General features: G+C 39.7%; 1 protein-coding gene across 2 annotated transcripts in view; it reads right to left on the bottom strand.

Annotated features, from left to right (window-relative positions):
* The window catches only part of SH3BGR (SH3 domain binding glutamate rich protein), a 29,178-nt gene that overhangs the window by 4,395 nt on the left and 5,583 nt on the right, over positions 1 to 19,200 (bottom strand). The window contains exons 2-4 of one of the 2 annotated variants that reach the window (XM_074858358.1): positions 18,578 to 18,763; positions 12,003 to 12,083; positions 4,065 to 4,178 (exon numbers count right to left, since the gene is read on the bottom strand). In XM_074858358.1, the coding sequence (XP_074714459.1) occupies positions 4,065 to 4,178; positions 12,003 to 12,083; positions 18,578 to 18,763 (381 nt within the window). The remainder of the gene's footprint in view (positions 1 to 4,064; positions 4,179 to 12,002; positions 12,084 to 18,577; positions 18,764 to 19,200) is intronic. The other variant, XM_074858359.1, reaches the window with a different exon arrangement.

Here is a 19,200-nt window from a genome sequence, read left to right as displayed (position 1 = left end):
TATTGAGCAAAAGTGATGAAGGGAAGAGAGATAAAAGAGAAAAAAATATAAGTGTAAAGTGAAGAGAATTTAATGTTAGATTCCAAGCTGGTTATTGGAGAGAAGAGCTAATCTTACACAAAATCCCAAAGAGAGAGGGCAAATGGAATAGTACCATGCAGAAGGCATAAGCAATTGATATGAGTTTGCATAGAATGAGTTGAGATAAGGAAGTGAGCTGCAGTGCTAGGGTTTATATGGCCTGGGGAAATGCTGAGATAGGATACAGACTTGCATTATAATATGTTTTTTGAACATGTTTCTAAAATAATTCTGCCCTGAAGTGAGCCTAATCTATACTGCAAACTGATTTAACTGTGACACTGCTTGAAAATTACTGTAACCCTCAAGCTAAAATCTAAAGTTAAAATCAGATAGTAAAAACAAGGTAAAATTATTACCACCACATCTAGTGACCGGCTGTGCCATGTGCATAGGAGGTCACAGTCTTTTCCTCAAAAAATGCAAAAACAAAGGAACAGACAAAGGAAGAAAAAGGGACACTATATCCAAATAAAATGGTTCCTCAACCTTCTCCATCAGAGGATGGGGATTAGGAATGAAAAAAAGATTAGGAAGAAGTCAAGGATAAGCTTGATGAAGTGATTAGAGAAGGAAAGTATGCAACAGGTTTAAGGTGAAAAAAATTTCCATAATCTAAACAAATCTTAGTGCAGCTGTCCCTTGGTGACCCAGGCTGAAAGCTGTTCCTGTTACTACTGGATCTGTGTAAGGGACTTTCTATTTTGACATCTGCTCTGGGCTTTTTTGGATGCTTGTGTGAATGAGGGGCTAGAGCTGCTGAAGCCCAGGCAACTTAATGCGAGCTGTGTGAAGAACAACCTGCCGCACTGTGCACCTATGCCTGCCACTTCCAGGAGGCAGCTGCTGACTTAAGAGTTCTGTTCTTCAGAGGGTTGGGGTCTCTCGCTGGTTTCCTCATGGTCCTACCAGCCTGAGACAAAAAGCTGGAACTTCCAGACTCCTGCATCTCCCAGCAAGGGCAGCAGAAGTGGTAGGGGAGGGCTGCAGCTTCCACATGTACCCACATAGACTGTCAGCTGCCATTCCTGCTACTGAGGCATTGGAGGAGCCTTCTGAAATCTGGGACCCTCCATGCAGCTCCACAATTGAGACAGTCACAGTTTATTTTGTTATCTGTCTTATGCTCATTGCCAAAGACTGAGATATCTTTACCTCACCAAGACTCTTCTAGAATTGGCATTTCTCCTGCAAAGTCACTGGAGAAAAGCTGGCTGGGTTACACTCACATGAGAGACTCGGTTTTAAGCTGGTTTGAAATTGAGTGCTAAATAAAGCCAAAATGCCAGTACTAGATTCCCACTTGTATATTAATTCAGAAGTAGAACATAAAACTGCAATGTTTAAATCAGGGCATTTTGATTTGAGGGCTTGTCAAAAGAGTAAGTTGACACTCCAAAAGAGACCTGACTACTGTTCAAAAGATGCAACTGTTTGGCTTCAAAACAGAGTAGACTGCTGATAAAAAGGTCGCCCTTTCAGAACTCAGTATACAAAGGTCAGCTCTTAACAAGCTAGAAGGAAAAAAGACACGGTTCGGGAGAGCACATGGAAAACATCTATCAGTGTGGTCAAGCAGTCAAATAAGATGTGCTGGGCTGCAGAATGAGAGGGATATACTGAAAATACTGTGTTGATACTATATGTAACCTTTATGACCTAACATCCAGTGGAGATACTCCAATGGCAATCTGACAATCTTTAAATGTATTTAACTTCATAAAACCCTGTCCAGGTTACAAAATGTTATTCTAGCTTTCTTTTATAAGGGTAAAATGAGATACAGCGTCAAAAGGTGGAATTCATCTCGCTGTAGCTGCCTCAAAGTTGTTCTCATCAAAACTCGTCTTTTGTGTGCTGCCTGTAGTGAACAAGAATACCAGAATTTCTACAGAACAATTCATGCCATCCCAACAGAAGTGATAATTGGGATGAACTGTGGCAAGGCAGACAGATGCCACATTACTGAAGTGATTTGTCCTAGGTGACATGGGAAGTGGGTGGTGGAACAGGGTTAAAAATGGGATTTTAACACAGGGGCAGGAGCCCCTGGTACCTTGCTGACCACAGTGGTGAGTACCCTCTCTGCAAATGAGTGAGACAGGAACAGAAACAGTGGTTTTTGTTCTTCCCCAAGGAGCTAATATACACCTGTCATGATGAAGGTGGGTATCAGAGTTGGATGATTTCAGGAAGACTTTTCCTCCTCCTTATCTAAGACCATGTAAGGACATTTCAACACTGCCAAGACTGTGCAGGTGAAAGGGGAGTATTTGTAAGTCTAACCATATTTTATGCCCTCATAACCACAGAAAGATCTTTTCAAACACTATCTTGCCTTGTGCTCTCTCCTCTGCCACTCCCCTCCCTGTAAAAGCAAAGGAGAATTTATTTTCCAGTTACAGCTCCAATCCATTCTGTGAGAAATGGAGCAAGGTGCTTGTTGTATAGGAGTGGTATTGCATTATGTCATTACAAAACCTCTCATACACAGCTGCTTGACACATTCACAGACATGTTCCAGCATTCTGTTCTCATTTGAAAAACATTAGAGTAGACTGCCAGCCAGAATGGCAAGTAACTTAATCCAACCAGGGGATGCACTGCAGTTTTATGCTGGGCTTCTCTTAAGAGCCAAGGAAAAAGGTATTTGATGGCACTCACATGACAGATGAAATTCATAGAGACATGAGAAGTGCTTGGATATAATTTAAGGAGAAATTCCAGTTCCCACTGAGGACTGTCTCTCCTCATCACCATTTTGAAATTTTAAATGGGACTTCCCAGTGCCTGAGACTTGCATGAGACTGTGTAAAAGGGTGCTTTCCAGCCTAACGATGACTGGTTCTCTCATTGTTAAAAACGTTAATGGGGAAAGGCTTACAGAGAGGTATTTCCTCTGGAAAAACATTGCAGCTAAATTGAAGGAAAAAAAAAAAAAAAAAAAAAAAAAACCACAAAACACAATTGGTTTGTTCTTTAGTGAAAGAGATGATGCATTAGTGATGGATATTCTACTGGGACCATCTGATCTCCAAACCACAAAAGACCCGACAAATGTAAGTGCTTGATCCAGCAGTAGGCCTGCCTCTTTGGGAAGAGAGTCACCTGACACTGCAACATCAAAATAAATCCATCCTTAAATGTCAAACTGTCAGAGCAGCAGGAGAAATAAAGCAGCTGGATCCCTATCTAGACACAGGATCCATTTGTGCTTAGTCTCTCCTGGGTATAGAACCTGGCCAGTAATATAAACATTCCACTGAGGAAGACACTGGCACACAAGAAGATGGTCCCTTTTTGCAGGATCCATCTACATTTCAACCACAAGTACTTCACTGATGTTAGCTAATTACAGGATATTATACTAGGGAACTGAAGGAACTCAGATGGTTTCTTCCACGAACCTTTAGCACTGCAGTTTGAGATCTGCCCTTGTGACTAATATCAGACCATGATGTAGGCAGAAAGGATAGCAATGGTCTCCATTTCTGCACTGCCCAGGGTTTTCTGCATTGCCTGGAGAAGACACTGTCAGATCTGGCTTGCTGCAACAGCAGTCAATGCTGGTACATGACAACAAACATTAACAACTAAATTTACGAGCTCTGCAGATGCTGGACATTGATAGCAGCAAATTTTTCCACACAGAAGGACTCAGATGTCTAGTTCTAAATTATTCTCCTTAACTAGGGTCTGGTTCCAAATGAGTGTTTAAAAAAAAGCTTATGGTAAGAAGTTGCAAAAGGAAACTGTTAAATAAAGACAAACGCTGTTATTCAAGATTCAGAGCAAATTTCCCTGGAGTTTTATCTACGTGTCACATCACCATGATGTCAAAGAAAATGCATCCAAAAGACAAGCAGGACCACTCTGCAATCAGTCTTCCCACCCTGAGGCATAGTAGGAGGGCCTGTGGGTTTGTTTCATGCACTTAGCACAGGTAAAACCCTCATATCACAAATGGAAAGTGGAAAAATTACCTGTTGATCTTCTGATGGTGACTGAGCAGACTGAGCCTCTTCATGAGCCCCTTCATCTGCCTTGTCTTCCATGTGTGCCTCAGTTTCGTCTGTGGCATCAGACTTTTCTGTCTCCTGGCAACAAAGGAGAAGTCATTGTTACCTTCAGGGCACAAACCCAACAATCCATTTCTATAAAACTCTTGATTTTACAGTTTTAGGAGGGATTTTTCTAATTTTGCTTCAGTATTCAAATGAAAATATAAGCTTTTGGACACTTTTCTGTGAAAGGAACCCTTGTTGGCGTGTTGATTTGTTGGTAAAGACACAGGGTTTGTGTAGGGAAAAAATGAATTCAAGCACTTCTTCCTCTTCAGAGCATGGTAGATTCTTTAACTTTTCTGTGGAAAGTTTAATAGAAATCAATGCTCACCCTGATGGCACATTACAGCTTCCAGGAAAAAAAGCCTTTTTCACCAGCATGCACTCCAGTTAAACTTCATCAAGAAGCTACAGAAAAACAGAAGTATTGAAGGATTTCATGTACAGTCTCTTAACTTTCTTGTTTAAAATAATCAGGAAACTGTTCCTCAATTCACACACCAATCTATCAAATCTACTATTTATTCCAGCACTGAGAACAAGCACCTCCTAGAAGACTGTATTTTAAGTCCTGTTGTATTTTCAGCTAGGTAGCTGTGAAAGGTCACACTGGATCACACACTGTGTCAGATAAAAGGAGACCTGTATGGCCTCAAGTGGAACAACAGAAATAGGATAAAATACAATAGCATGAAGTGCAAAGTCACATTATTTGGGACAGATAATTCTGGGACAGAGTTTAGAAACAGAACAGATGTTTCTACTGCACTTTGGGAGCTTGTTAGCTGATGATCATCAAAGAAGAAAAGGATGGATGTATTTAAATAATCACAGAATTGTTGAGCCATGAATGTGATGCGATAGTGAAAGAGGTAATAAATGTGATCCTCAGATGTATGAGGTGAGGTCTAGCTGGTGGAGCTGATAGCAAATATTAATGTCATTGTATAAGGCCAAAGCGAAACCTCCTCTGGATCGCTCTGTACCATTCCAGTCACTCAGGCTCAAGAAAGAGAAATTCAAACTGGAACAGGTGCAGAGGGGGACTACAGGAATATTTGAGGGAGTGGAGAGCCTGTCTTATGAAAGGGTGACAAAAAAAAGCTTCATTAATTTAATCTATTGAAAGTAATGCTGTGAGGGTATATGATGGCTCTCTAAAAATAGGTCAGAGTAAACAACAGGGAGGGATAGGATAAGGAAGAGCATAGAGGTAGATGCAAAATGGGTACCAACCAGCTGTAAATAAAAATTCTAATCATCAGCACTGTGAAATTTGGAAGAGCGTTCTAGTAGAGAAGCAGAGGCAAAGGACCTAATTCATTAATAGGGAATTTGACCACTTCTGAGAGGTGTTATCTAGTGTGGTTGCCTCCAGCAACAGAGAATTGGGCTCAGGGGAGGCCCTGTCCTGTGTCATCCTAAGTCACAGAATCACAGAATCACAGAATCATCTAAGCTGGAAAAGACCTTGAAGATCATCCAGTCCAACCATTAACGTAACACTGACAGTTCCCAACTACACCATATCCCTCAGCGCTAAGTCAACCTTACTCTTAAACACCTCCAGGGATGCGGACTCCACCACCTCCCTGGGCAGCCCATTCCAACGCCTAACAACCTGTTCTGTAAAGAAATGCTTCCTAATATCTAGTCTAAACCTTCCCTGGTGCAATTTGAGGCCATTCCCTCTTGTCCTATCGCTTGTTACTTGGTTAAAGAGACTCATCCCCAGCTCTCTGCAACCTCCTTTCAGGTAGCTGTAGAGGGCGATGAATTCTTCCCTCAGCCTCCTCTTCTCCAGACTAAACAACCCCAGTTCCCTCAGCCGCTCCTCGTATGACATGTGCCCCAGCATGCTTCAAGCAGAGCAACATGTCCCTGATAGAGGACAAGCTCCTTTCTCATCCTTGTGATCAAGCCCTTACAACTCATTCACCTGGTCAGTTTGAGGTTTTCTGCTTTTCTATAATTTCATTGGTCTCCACAGATAAACAAAAGTCCCCAGTCATGATTCCCTGTCTTGTAAGCTTCACAAGTCCTCATCATATACGATTTGTTTAGCCAGTGTACTGAGCCTGCAGAAGCACGACACTAGCATAGCTATCTGGCTTTTATCCCCAGAGCAGACTTGGGTGAGTGCTGACTCAGGGATCTTTATCCCATGATGTGGTGTGCAGTATAAAGACATGGCCTCCTGCTGACATGCTCTGCTGGATGGGGACAAAAATGGTAGAAAGGAGGTTAGAAATGTTTGGAAGCAGATATCATGACAGAGTGAAAATGGACAAAATATTTCTGCAGTTTTATTTTTTTTCCTGAAACTTTACCGTCTGTAATATTTGGTGCCCTTTTAGCAATTTTCTCCTGAATCATGGAAAATATGTTTTATATGTAAGGAGCTTGCAATGAAAAGAGAGTAGGTAGATAGGCTCTTAAGTTCCCTTTCCTCTCTGCAGAGAAAAACAGCAAAAAAACCTATCAGCAGCAAGCATGGCCCTGCTTGCAGTCCTTCCCAGCACTGCACTGCCCCTGCCCTCCTGGCAGCAAAAGCATTTCCAGGGCTGCATGGTGAACTGAAGCAGGAGGCTAATCAAGATTAAAGCTCTAGAAAGAAAAACATTTCTATCATCTCACACAATTTGCACACTCCGTTACACAGCTGCATGAACGTTTTTGCCAGCATGTGGGGGATGCTTGGTGAGAGGAATGAGCAGCTGGGAGCAAGCAGAAGGAGCCAGAGGAAGGAGTAGGGAGAAAAGACTACTTTTTCTGCCAAGATCAGCTCATTTCAAGTACACGTAAAACTGTGGGCTCACTGCACTTTGATGCTTGTGGCATTGTTTTTAATAACAGACCTACAGAGACATTTGTTTGGCTTAATTTATCTTTTACTTTTCCCCCACAAGCTAACAAAATATTTTAAGATTCAAATATGTACTAACACAGACATATATTGGAATTCTCTTGTGCAACATTGTGTTCATACATTGTTTTCTTAAGCAAATGATAACTTCCTTACAGATACTTTCTTTGCAACACTTCCTAAAATGAAAAGGATAGTGTTAATGAAAACTAAATTGGTTAGATATTTATTTTCAGCATGTACGTTAACATTTCATTTTAAAATCTATGTATTCAATATTTTTTGGCAGATAAATAAAATACATAAAGATTGAAGATAGCATTCTAATTAAAATGAACCTATGGTGTAAAACTATCCATCTCAGATGAATCATGTACTTACTCAGAGCATAAAGCAAAAAAAAGTTGTAGCTGAAAGAACTAAACTCTAGAAGCAGCATGTTATCGGCCAGAACACATGCACATGCACACACACACATACAGAGTTCATGTTAATTGTATGGAGAACTGTGATGTTTGGAATATGATCATTATACTAGCTCTCCATAGAAACACAGAATTTAATTTTTAACTAATTTAAAATGAAGTACCATTTATAAAGATTGGCTGACAGATCATTTTCTCTTTAAACAAAATGTACATACTGTAAATTTAGAATTCAAAGCAGTCTTAGTAGAAGTCTTTTTCAGCTAAAACACTAGAGCTCAAGTATCTAGGGATTTTGGGATATCAAGATTATGGATATTAAGACCAAGGATACAAAGATTAAGGATTTAAGTATATACAAGATTTGAAAACAGACCCTCAGCTCAAGTAAATCAGCTTCACTGAGTTCACACGCAATTGCAAACCTAAATGGTCTTGCTACAAGCTACTGGGTCTCTGGTCTTCTTGGAAACAGAAGCGGTATTCTAGGGCAGTTAATAAAGTTCTCAAAAACCCTGATTGTCCCTGAAAACAAAAATCAATTAATTACATTCAAGCCTCACTAAGATGTTCAGAAGGTGTAGAAATACAGCATACTGTTTGTCATCTTAGTTTAAGTATTTGGCATCTCATTGACAAAACAATTCACCTGTGCCGTTTAGAAAACAAGCGGTACAGTTGGAGCTTTTAATGGGCTGTTCACACATTACCAATATTTCAGAGCATTTTCAAGAATACTGAGAACAGTCTCAATCTTAGCATAAAAGTGATGAGGGCTTTAAAAAGAAATGTACCCAACTTCGGGGGCAGCTGAGACTGACACACCTGACCCTAGACATACAAATTACAACAATTATAGCTCAAATGTACACACATATACTATTGGCATATCACTGTTCAGGCCACTAATCCAAGATTAAATGGAATCATTCAGAAATATATCACTAACTTGGGTGATCTTTGGGTCAGGCATAAAGCACAGTTGTCCTCTAAATCCCAGCCTGCCATGAAACATGTTTAGAAGTTAAAAGTATTCTAGACCAGGTATTCCTTCAAGTGAGAAGACATTTCATATTAATAGACTAAAGAACTTATTAACACAAACACTATGTCTGCTGCTTCTTTTAGGCACAAAATACTGTGCTACTGATCCCTGTTAAATGATGTTTTTGAAAATGTGGTAACCAGCATGGGGAGGCAGCAGGAGAGAGAGGATGATGTGAGCTAGTTGACCCTTTCTGAAATACCAAAAATATGTATTGATTTCCTGTACTGTCACTGAGTTTTATGGCCACATAGCACCCTTTAGGGATAAAAACATACTTGGTATATAGGAAAAAAAAGTGTGAAGATCTTTGCCTGACTCCCACAGTGATCTAAGCAAATAGCATTTAGAGCTTTGGCCTTTCCACCGAGATCTGCAGAAGTATTCATATGCCATTCAGGCATCTACATACTTAATTGTATTGGATCCAGAAACACAGTGATGGACACAGCAACTGGCCATTTGTACAGTGGTACCTGACCAGAACCCTTAGCAGAGGTCCAAACATGGCTGGCTGCAGGGAGGGGTAGGTGACTACTTAGGGACCTGCCCCCAAGCCTGTTTTCCAGCCAGCGTGGTTAACTTTGATGTTGATTTGCTATTTTCTACTGAAATAATTACAGCTTTTTTGTAAGTAAGAGAATACTTAGATAAATGTGTGTAAAGACTGCTTTGCATGTGTGCTGCAGATCTGAGCAGGATCTCCTTTATATCTGTGTGTATTTGGAGCTTCTTTACATGTGTCTTGGAGTCAATCTGCACCTTGGTGACAACCTTGATGTGTCCTACACATATCAGACTCACCCTGTAAGTATAGATCAGCTTGCACATTAGACTCTGGCACCATCAGAGCCCCAACACCTAGCAGTAACAGTTCAATGTAAACACTGGACAAGTAGGTGTGGTGACAAGTTGTAGCCACCTAACCCAGAGAGAAGCCAGGGCTACAAAAATGAGAATCTGCAGAACTCAAACATGTATTTTGCACTCAGCAGGTGGATGTGGCAATGAATTTAACTACAAGTATTTTGTTGGGAAGCTATAATTTGTTGAGGGAGTAGCAGAAGGTTCCTCTGCTTGCCTAGAAAATAGGCTCAAAACAGTCCTGGGTCAGGGTCCCAGTGGACTGTTCTGTGACACAGCATCATGGTCATTAAAGAGCTTCTCTACTGCCTGTGCAACATAAGACAAAAAATGAATGCAAAAGGAAAGAGACTGTTTTGAGGCAAGAGTATAAAACATGTATCAGCTTCATGTTAATCTTTGTAATGTCTCAGTGAGGTAAAAACCCCTAGAAGGCAAATTCTTACTGACTGTTTTGTGGTGTTACCATGCTTTATAGTTTGCTTCTTTTATAAATTATCACCATATTCTAAAAAAAAACCAAAAACAAAAACAAAAAAACCAACAACAACAAAAACCCCACAAACAAACAAACAAAAAAAAACCACAAAAAACCCCCACCCAACCCCAAAGAACCCACACAATTATTTAAGAAGGGATTAGTAGAAAACCCTGTCATATGTGTCATCAGCACCATCTCTTCCACACCTGACTTATTATTCCAGTTTCATGCTGCTGGAAATCAATGCCACAAGCCATCCACTGTACTTCATGCTAAGGTTGAATTGACAGCTTAATGAAAGGAAAGCAGAAGCAGTGCAGCAAGGTTATTTGTATGACAAAGCACAGCCAGACTGTCATGCAGTGAAGATGCTGAGAAACACCTCTGCAATAAATGCTAAAAAACTTGTACATATCTCTTTCAGATTCAGGAACAGATTCTAAAAGGGACAGAATGTAAATATACTTCCAGTCTTTACATGGATTTTTAAAAAAAAAACCTCTCACTTATTTCCACTTTCTGGACCACCACCACCAATGCAGCAGTTACTCAGCATAAGCCATACTTGCTTGCTACCAATAGCACTAACACTATTCTGCCCAGCAGAATGTACCAAACATATTATTTGCAACATTTACAAAGTTGTCACAAAATAGAAACTGTAACAGACTCTGCTGACAGCTGGGAATGCATGAATTCTAAAAATTTGTTACTTTGCTTCATAGACACGCTATCTAACAGAACCTTGCATGAAGGAGCAGATAATATATGAAGTGGGAAGATGGAAAAATGCAATTTTCTTTATCTCATTGATTCTCCACGTATCTTTTATAATTATTATAATATGTAATACCTGCAGTCCTTTAAGCCTTTCATGGCTTTGTGGATGTTAATTTAAATGAATTCTCACAAGACCCTTGTGAGGTAGGCAAGTAATTTTTATTTCCCTTGGTGGGAGATGGTACAGCTAAAGGAGAAAGTTTAAATCACTTGCTCCTTCTCACACAGGGACTCAGTGTCAAAGACATTTATAGCAACTGTGGCTCTCCTCTGGGTATCTCTTCATCTGTAGCTCTCAAAGCACTTAGCGAAGGCTCCATTTTTCTCTCTGCTTTTACAGAAGAGGAAAACCAGAGACATTTACAACAGTGTTTCGCTCAAAGTTGCTACACAGTTGGCAGCAGAGTTGGACCAGAAAGCAGATCTCATGCTCCAGGGCAGTTCTTCAGCCAGGTCACCACAATGTATCAGAGTTCTCCTATCCCTCTGGCTCATCAGTCTCTTGATTAATTTCTTTTGTTGAATCACCCACGCTAAAGAGGTCAACATTTGATTATCATCTAACGTGATCTCAGGGTAAGAGAGCTGTAATGCTCTCAGTTATAAAACTTCTAATTAGAAGACTCTGTTAAAGATAAAACACATTGCTTTCTGTAAAAAAAAGAAAAAGAAAAAGAAAAAGAAAAAGAAAAAGAAAAAGAAAAAGAAAAAGAAAAAGAAAAAGAAAAAGAAAAAGAAAAAGAAAAAGAAAAAGAAAAAGAAAAAGAAAAAGAAAAAGAAAAAGAAAAAGAAACCAACAAAGAAAACATATTTTTCTTTTGCCAGAAATATATTAGAACATTTTCAAAATACAGTGGATGGAGAACAATGGGTAGACTTGCCAAAGGAACTTCATGAAGTCCTGGGTGAGACTTTAAGTTACCTCCTCAAGGCAGAAGGAGCGAACCCCACAGTGCCAGCCTGCGTGTACACCCAGAGGATGGAACAGGTCTGCAGCCCAGCCCCTCTGTTGGTGGCCAGTACAAACCCTGTTTGCTCAAGGTTTGATGCATTTTGGGGGAAGTGAAGTTTTCTTATAATTAACCCAACTTATAAATTGTATTAGGAAATTCTGCATCATTTAAAAGCTGAACGTGATAAAATACTGCTTTGTCTCAACAACAACAAATCATCAGCTGGAGGCATGGCAACAAGCCTGCAGTGAAGGAAGGGATGTGAGAAGTATTTTCTAGTGTTTACTGAACCAGCCACTTTTTTTCTCCTTAAGAACACTTTGCTGCACCAGCACCTAATATAATGCTTGTCACTGCCCCTATTTGACATGCTGAGTCACTGCCTATTTTCATCTTTTATTAAATCAAATAAATGGCCCCCATGGAAGGACAGCAGTGCATACCTTTGTGCCTGGAGGAGGAGCAAGACCCAGGAATGAATAAATAATATTTTCTTCTTTAGCAGAGAAAAAGGATTCAAAATCCTAAAAAAAAAAAAAAAAAAGAGGAGCAAACAAACAACAGAGAATTGGTAACAAAAATCAAACAAAAAGCACAGGAGGAAGAGACTAACCCAGGCAAATCTTTCTTATATTGATGAGAATGACTATGCATTTGTACAAGCACCTGCATTATCTAAGCCCCAGGAAGAAAACTCAGATAAAGGGAGTTTCACAGTGGCTTGCAAAATTAACAAATGGGCAAATCTCTCCAGAGACTTACACTTTAATTATATCACATCTGTGTCAGAATCAGATAAAATTAAGCGTCTCATTTTAATGTGCCTCAGCTGTACACACCAAAGCAAAGCTATTCCCATTTAAATGTTAAAATAAAACTTGCTGTAAGAACACAAAATAGGCCCTCAAAACCCTGGACAGCTTTATGGCAAATAAAAGGCAACAGCCCACGTAATTGATAGCACAAGTGAAATGATAACGAGGAAACAGCTTATTTTAAAGAAAGACACTTTGGTGAGAAAATGCAGTTACTTTTCAGACAAACTTAGCAAAGGACTATGTTGTTCCCTCTGACATATATGTACCAGTCAAAATGTCTCATCCACATGTGAACTGAAGTTATAAACCATGACGTTAAATGCCCGTTTTCAGTGCTAATATAAGTGAAATGACGTGAGGAATGGCTCCTATCCTACCATCTAGAACTTGTGTGGTCTTTACTGTTTTCACCTGTACAATTTTCCTATCAATTAAGGAAGCTCTGCTATCTCTAATTTGTTACTGGGAAGTTCATGACTCGCATCTTACAGAGGTAAAAATCAACATGTATTTAAGAACTCAGCAGAAACTCTGGTTGTAAGTCACTGGCCCACAATCACACAGCAGCGCTGTGTAGGACAGAAGACTGAACACATGTCTGCTAAGTCCTAGACTACTGCCTTGATCATGTTATCATCCTCCCTCTCATCCCAAATAACTCCAAAAATAGAAGCCTGTAAATACTAAGGTGCTGACTCATCCTTGAGACTTGTTTGTAAAGCTGTGTTAGGACCTGAGTTGTTTTATTGGACCATTTTAGTATTTCCAGAGAATAAATTACTGGCCAAGGCTAATCCTAGGGAAAGGCTGGAGTGGATGGTTTATCAGACACCTTAATATCAACAAGACTAGAATCAATGACATTTCAGTCCAGTTTGAAAGAGGTAACATAGCTTAACAGAGAGAATAAATGACAGCCCATTTCACTGACTTATCTAAGGGACAGATTGGCTTTCACACAGACCTAGCTACAGGCAGTGGGAACTGCCCAGTCTGAGAGAAGCCACAGAGCACATTTTGCCCTGAGCAGGCAGAATAGCTGCTGCTGCTTCAGACCACCCATTTCTCAAACCATCTCTTCTCTGTTTTCATGTTGCCGTGGGGTTCTCCTTATCTAAGTGTTTAAGAAAGCCAGTGTCTGAAGTCTAACCCATAAACTTAGGAGCAATACAGCAAACAAGAACATGAGGATTTTCTGCAATTCGAAGGGCTGGAATTTGACATGGGCCATTGACAGGACATACAAACACAGGAAACTTGTGTCCTCCTGCATACCACATACTCATAAAACAGTCTAAGCAAACTATGGCAGAACATGTCAATAGCTGGGAAACAAAGAGAAGACTATAACAAGGAAGGGTCATGAAGTGGACTTGATATTTTAAATGTCTTGTTAGTTCCTCCCCAGAGGAAAAGCAGCAGATGGCACATGTACTAATAATCTCCAGAGACACATAGCCTTGTAGATAACCAGACCTGAGGACACAAGCAAGATGTGTAAATGACCAGATGATCTCCTTATCAGAAGAAGACACAACCTTCTATCATATCAGGTACTCCTTGGCAACTGGTAGTGTACAGTGACATCCCACAGTAAATGTGGTATCTCGCAGTAAATGGAAGGTCACTTACCTTACCTACAGTGAGGACCAAGCTATCATGTATTTAGCATGACATAAAAGCATGACTACAGTGATCATGAAGAAGCTTTTGTATTGCATATTTGCACTCTTACTCTCCTAATGGCTACATGTTCACATCTCCATTCACTGAATGACCAAAGATAACAGTTCCCAAGACAGACAGTAAGAAAAATGAGCAGTAATAATTTATTTCAGGTAAGCAATGATATTATATCTGCATGAGAAGACATAAATGGTCAAGGAGGAGGGTAGTGATGTCATTTGTGTTTGGAACTAGTCTTTGAAAAATACAGCGAAACATATTTTAAAAAAAAAAAAAAAAGTACTCCATGAGTTTTTCCTTATGATATGAGTGCATATGCACATATACACTCTACACCATCACCCTTTGTATGACCACCGTGGAAATGCCAGACAGCAAAACAGCAAACTCCAGTTGGACATGCGCAGAAAGTTCTTCCCCATGTGCGTGGTACAGCACCAGGTCAGAGTGCACAGAGAGGGTATGAAAATGCCATCCTTGGAGACTTTTGAAACTCAGGTGGCCAAAGCCCCAGGTGACATAAGCTAACTTTAAAGCTATTTGTTTTGAGCTGCAGGCTGGACTACAGACCTCCAGAGGTCCCTATGATTTCCATATATTTGATTTTAGCGGTTATATGAAGCACCAGATAAAAGTCTTATCTAATAATTCAGTGATTCTTTAAAAAAATATGTACATGGGTATTTTATTCTATGGATTTCAGTTTACAAACAAAAGCATAGATTTCAGCTTACAGAGAAAACCAGAAGTTTACATTCCATTTCTTTCCTAGTCTCCTAGGTTTTTTTGTTAAGCAAAAGCAAAGACAAGAGCAACAGAGTGCTCAATATATTTAGAAAGTGACACAGATGCAGACGTCTGTCTAGACATGAGCAAAGAAGCAGCTTAAGAAAAAGATCAAATAAGAACATAACTGCCAGCACTGATGGATTAGAATGGATACTTGAAATTGGTACTATAGCCAGGCATACAAAATTAATCTATTTCTAATCTGTTTCTTCAAGTGGCAATACCAAAGATCTGAAAGATAAATAAGACTCAAGATATTTATAAGACAGGCTTAAGCTTCTCTGACCTCATGGAAGCTGGTGTATTTTCATAAATGCATCTGTAAGAAACCGCCATTTTACAGTACAAGTTAGGAGGTGAAGCAGCTCTTCAGGGTCAGCCAGAAGATGCAAGTACTTTTATGTATCAGCAGAAAAGCAGATTAGCAACAGGAGTGCATTTACTTGCTCATTATGTCAGTTCCTTCCAGAAAAGGAAGCCTCTTCACCTGCCCCCATCATTTCCCTCTTTCCTTACTCCCACCCCCAAAACTTCACTGAACTGCAGAAGAGGAGATTGGAGAAGAACTTAAAAGACCATTTTTTCAAGGCAGGAACCACTACACTATTCCTGATAGGTGTTTCTCTAATCTATTCATAATGACCTTTAATGAGATGAGACAATCTCCTGAAAACTACATTTTTTTTTTCTGATGTCTGATTTAAACTTTCTTTGCTGCATTTTTTGCTCATTACATCTTGTCCCACCTTCAGTGAGTGTGAAGCAGAACATATTTCACAAAATCCTAGAACCACAGGACAATTCAGGTGGGAAGAGATGTCAGGAGACTATCTAGTGCAACCTCTTGCTCAAAGCAGAGTCAATATTGAATTCAGATGAATAATTAATTCCTTTTTGCTACAGCCCTTAAAATATTTGAAGGTGGTCGTGTCTCTCCCCAAATTTCCCTCTTTCTCAAGGTGAGGAAGGAAATCTTGTATCTTGAATTTTCATCTCCCAAGGCCAGTGCTCCCAGGCCAGAATGCTGCTAATGTGTATACACATGCACATGTGTGAATGGGAACCAAACATACAGGGCAATCGATAGGAACAGAAATGAGGGAAGAGAGTGATCTCAGAAAGCAGAATGAGCAGAAATTAAATGTAACAAGTTTTACCTAAAAACAAAGGACTACCTGGGAATGAAGAAAGAAAAAAATTAGTAGGAAGGAGAAAGAGAAAAAGAAAATGTCTTACTAAACAACAAAAAAAAAGCATAAAGAGCTTAAAGAGCTTGACTTGTTTAGCATAGCAAAATGAAGATTAATAGAGGATATGATTCCCATTTACAAATACATTGGACTAGAGCTGTTTAAGCTAAAGGGTGATTTTGGCATACCAGGAAATTGTTATAAACTGGCTGCATATACCCAGGCTACAAATTCAAAGGTTTCTAGATGCCACGAGACTGAGGTCCTTGAAGACTGTACTAACAAGAGCAACATATTTTAAAGGGACTTTCATGAATTCAAGATACTGGACTAGAGTCCATGACTCAGACAGACCTTTGCAATTTTCAGCCCTATTTTTAATAAAGTAGCTGAGGACAAAGTAAGTGGGACACAGGGTAAGATAAAAGTTAAGATAAGAATTAAGATCATGTAAACCTTAAACAGCGTAAAACAATTCTGGATTTCACAACGATGGGTCTGCCGGACCTGCACAGGTTATGCAGGGAAGTGGAATGCAAATCCCCAGCTTTATATTGTAGACATGTTGCAGAAAACATCATGTCAGTTGGAGGAATTTTGCACCACTCTGCCAGCCCCTGGCCATGTTCTCAACCAGCCCACATAATCCCACTTCACATTCACTGCGCAGCTCCCTTGAGGCACCTTCCCCTGAGGAGAAGGGTAAGGCTCATGAAGTGATATGGATCTCCTTCCTTATTTATTTGGAAATAATGATGCTATAAATTAATCTTTTTCATGCATCCACTGGGATCAATAGCTATGATCTTTGAGAGCTGGGTACGTTAGAATTCTGGAGACTTTTAGGCTAATTGTAAATTTGATTTAGTTTTTAAATCAGTAGCTGCAACTGCTTTCTGGACCCCTTTCCACATGAAGGTGTCTTTGCAAAGGACTCTTTCTTAACTTAAATTTATTTCAAGATGTAGATTATTTGGCTTCCTGAAATAGCTTCAAACATGGAAATAGCTCCAAAACTGTATATTTATCATTTACTGGCAAGGCTGACCAGCTGCAACACTTTGTAAGGCAATTACTCTTTAATTGACTATATAACCTCTCCAGAGAATATCAGAAATATTTATTGCAACATTGGCTGCCACAATATCCAGAGCAAAATATATCAAATTATACTTTTTATTGGTGCAGATTGGATGTTGAAATTCACATGAACTCTAACCTACCAAGTTCTCTTTTAAGATTCCTATGAGAAAATGAGGAAACAATTGCACTCCATTATTCATACTAGCAACTTTTGCTCTGAGAGCACTGAAATTAATTCTCAAAACTTAGTGGCATGTAAATCCCTTCTCTCTCAAAACAACCTTTGCAGTAGTTCGCAGTGGATTTGTGGAGTAACTTAAAACTGAGCTCACTATGTGATCTGCGTTTCAGAGTACTTTGCAAGTTCATTTCAGCAATCACATCAGAGTACTTTCCAGACTATGTATTTCCATTCAGACTATGAGAAAAAAACTGTCTCAGATATCTCTTTTGATTCATGATCCTAACACTCATGTTGGTACAGTATTATCTATCATCGATTTGAATAAATTCTCTCAAGAGAAATAACTTGTTACAAGCATATATGAAAATACAAATGTATCTGATGAGTGTTACAATTTCTGTTATGAAGAGTTGGATATTTATTGAATAAGCAATATAATTTCAGTAACTCAATCCATATATTAGAACTACTTCAGTCAACTATAATTCCTAATTATTTGCATAATATAATGGAAAAGAAAGATTCCTGTTCACAGCCCCTGGTGCCTCAGACATCTACTTGACTTCCTAGCAGCCCAGATGAGTCTGTGTCAAACAAACAAAATACCAACATTCACCACACAAAACTAACTGAAAGTTCAAGAAGCAAAGAGCAATACAGCTAGAGACAGCAGATCAGCCTTGCTATGAACCCTACTAGTCTTGAGTATTGTCAAACCACATAACTGAACATTTACTACTCCAAGTGCAGCTGAGCCTTTGACATAGCTGGCCTCATAGGTTATCCTGAGATGTCGTGTGAAGAAGCTGTAGTATCACCTAGACAGTAGAGCCTTTGGTCTTCAGGAGCTGAAGTGCGAGTGCAGGCAGAGACCCCAACAGCCAGACAACTTGTGAGTGAGCTACACAGCAGGAAGTAGGACAATGTGAGAGGAAAACACAGAGCTCCTCACAGGCAGCAAACTCCACACCTTGCAACAAGCTCTGGGTCCCACATAGGCTCTGGGTCTGCACGGGATAATCTATACAGTCTGTTAAGCAGAGTTTCTCTAGCCAGTTTTCCCTCCATGTGTATTTTTCTCTTAAAAAGTAATAATCTTTCATTTCATTGCTTTTCTGTGCCTAAAAAATGCTTTCTAAGAATTGTTCTTTCAAAGTGAATCTCAAATTGTCTTAAGGAGCTTGTTTGACACTTCATACTAATGGAAGAGTCACTTTCTGTGAAAGAAGACTATCTGAAGGTATTTAAATTTCCAAACAGCTTCTTACCCCACAGTACCGCTCCTCATTGAAGATCTGTGGAGGGAGAGGAATTCCATTTTGAGGCTTTTTTTCACCTGGGACATTCTCTCTCATCCATTTCCTGTTGTCTTCATCACCTGCTATGTCCATTTGCTGAAAGTCAATCTTGTTGGCTTCTAAGAAGCCCACTACTTCTTGCTGTTTCTTTTTGATCTGGTTATGAAGGAGGAAAAACAAAATTATTTCTTGAAAAAGAGAACTGATTTCTAAAAGCAATTGCTATTACAAGCAGAACTAATACAAGTATGTCAGGTTGGACCCACTACTTCAGTAGTCCCCAAACTTTATGAAGCTGAGATCCAGCATTGCTTCTCAGCACCCAAAGCACTGCCATTATTTCCCCACCCAACCACCCCCAGCTTCTTTTTTTTCCTCCCTGGAAGCAGTGATACCTCCATCTAAGAAATGAAGCTCAGCAGGAAGCCTCCTACTCTGTTCCCAGATCTGTGAGTGTGGTGTACATATATCTAAGCTAATCCTGCCTAAAGTCAGCACAGGTCTGAGAATGTACATATTCTCCTCAATGTGTAACTGTCCCCTTTTTCCTACTCATTACACATGACATTCAGCTTTCCATGAGCCACATGTTT

Source organism: Strix uralensis, chromosome 2, assembly GCF_047716275.1.
Source record: "Strix uralensis isolate ZFMK-TIS-50842 chromosome 2, bStrUra1, whole genome shotgun sequence".
NCBI lineage: Eukaryota > Metazoa > Chordata > Aves > Strigiformes > Strigidae > Strix > Strix uralensis.
The sequence above is the reverse complement of the archived record's forward strand: the minus strand, read 5'-3'. Positions and strand labels throughout refer to the sequence as shown.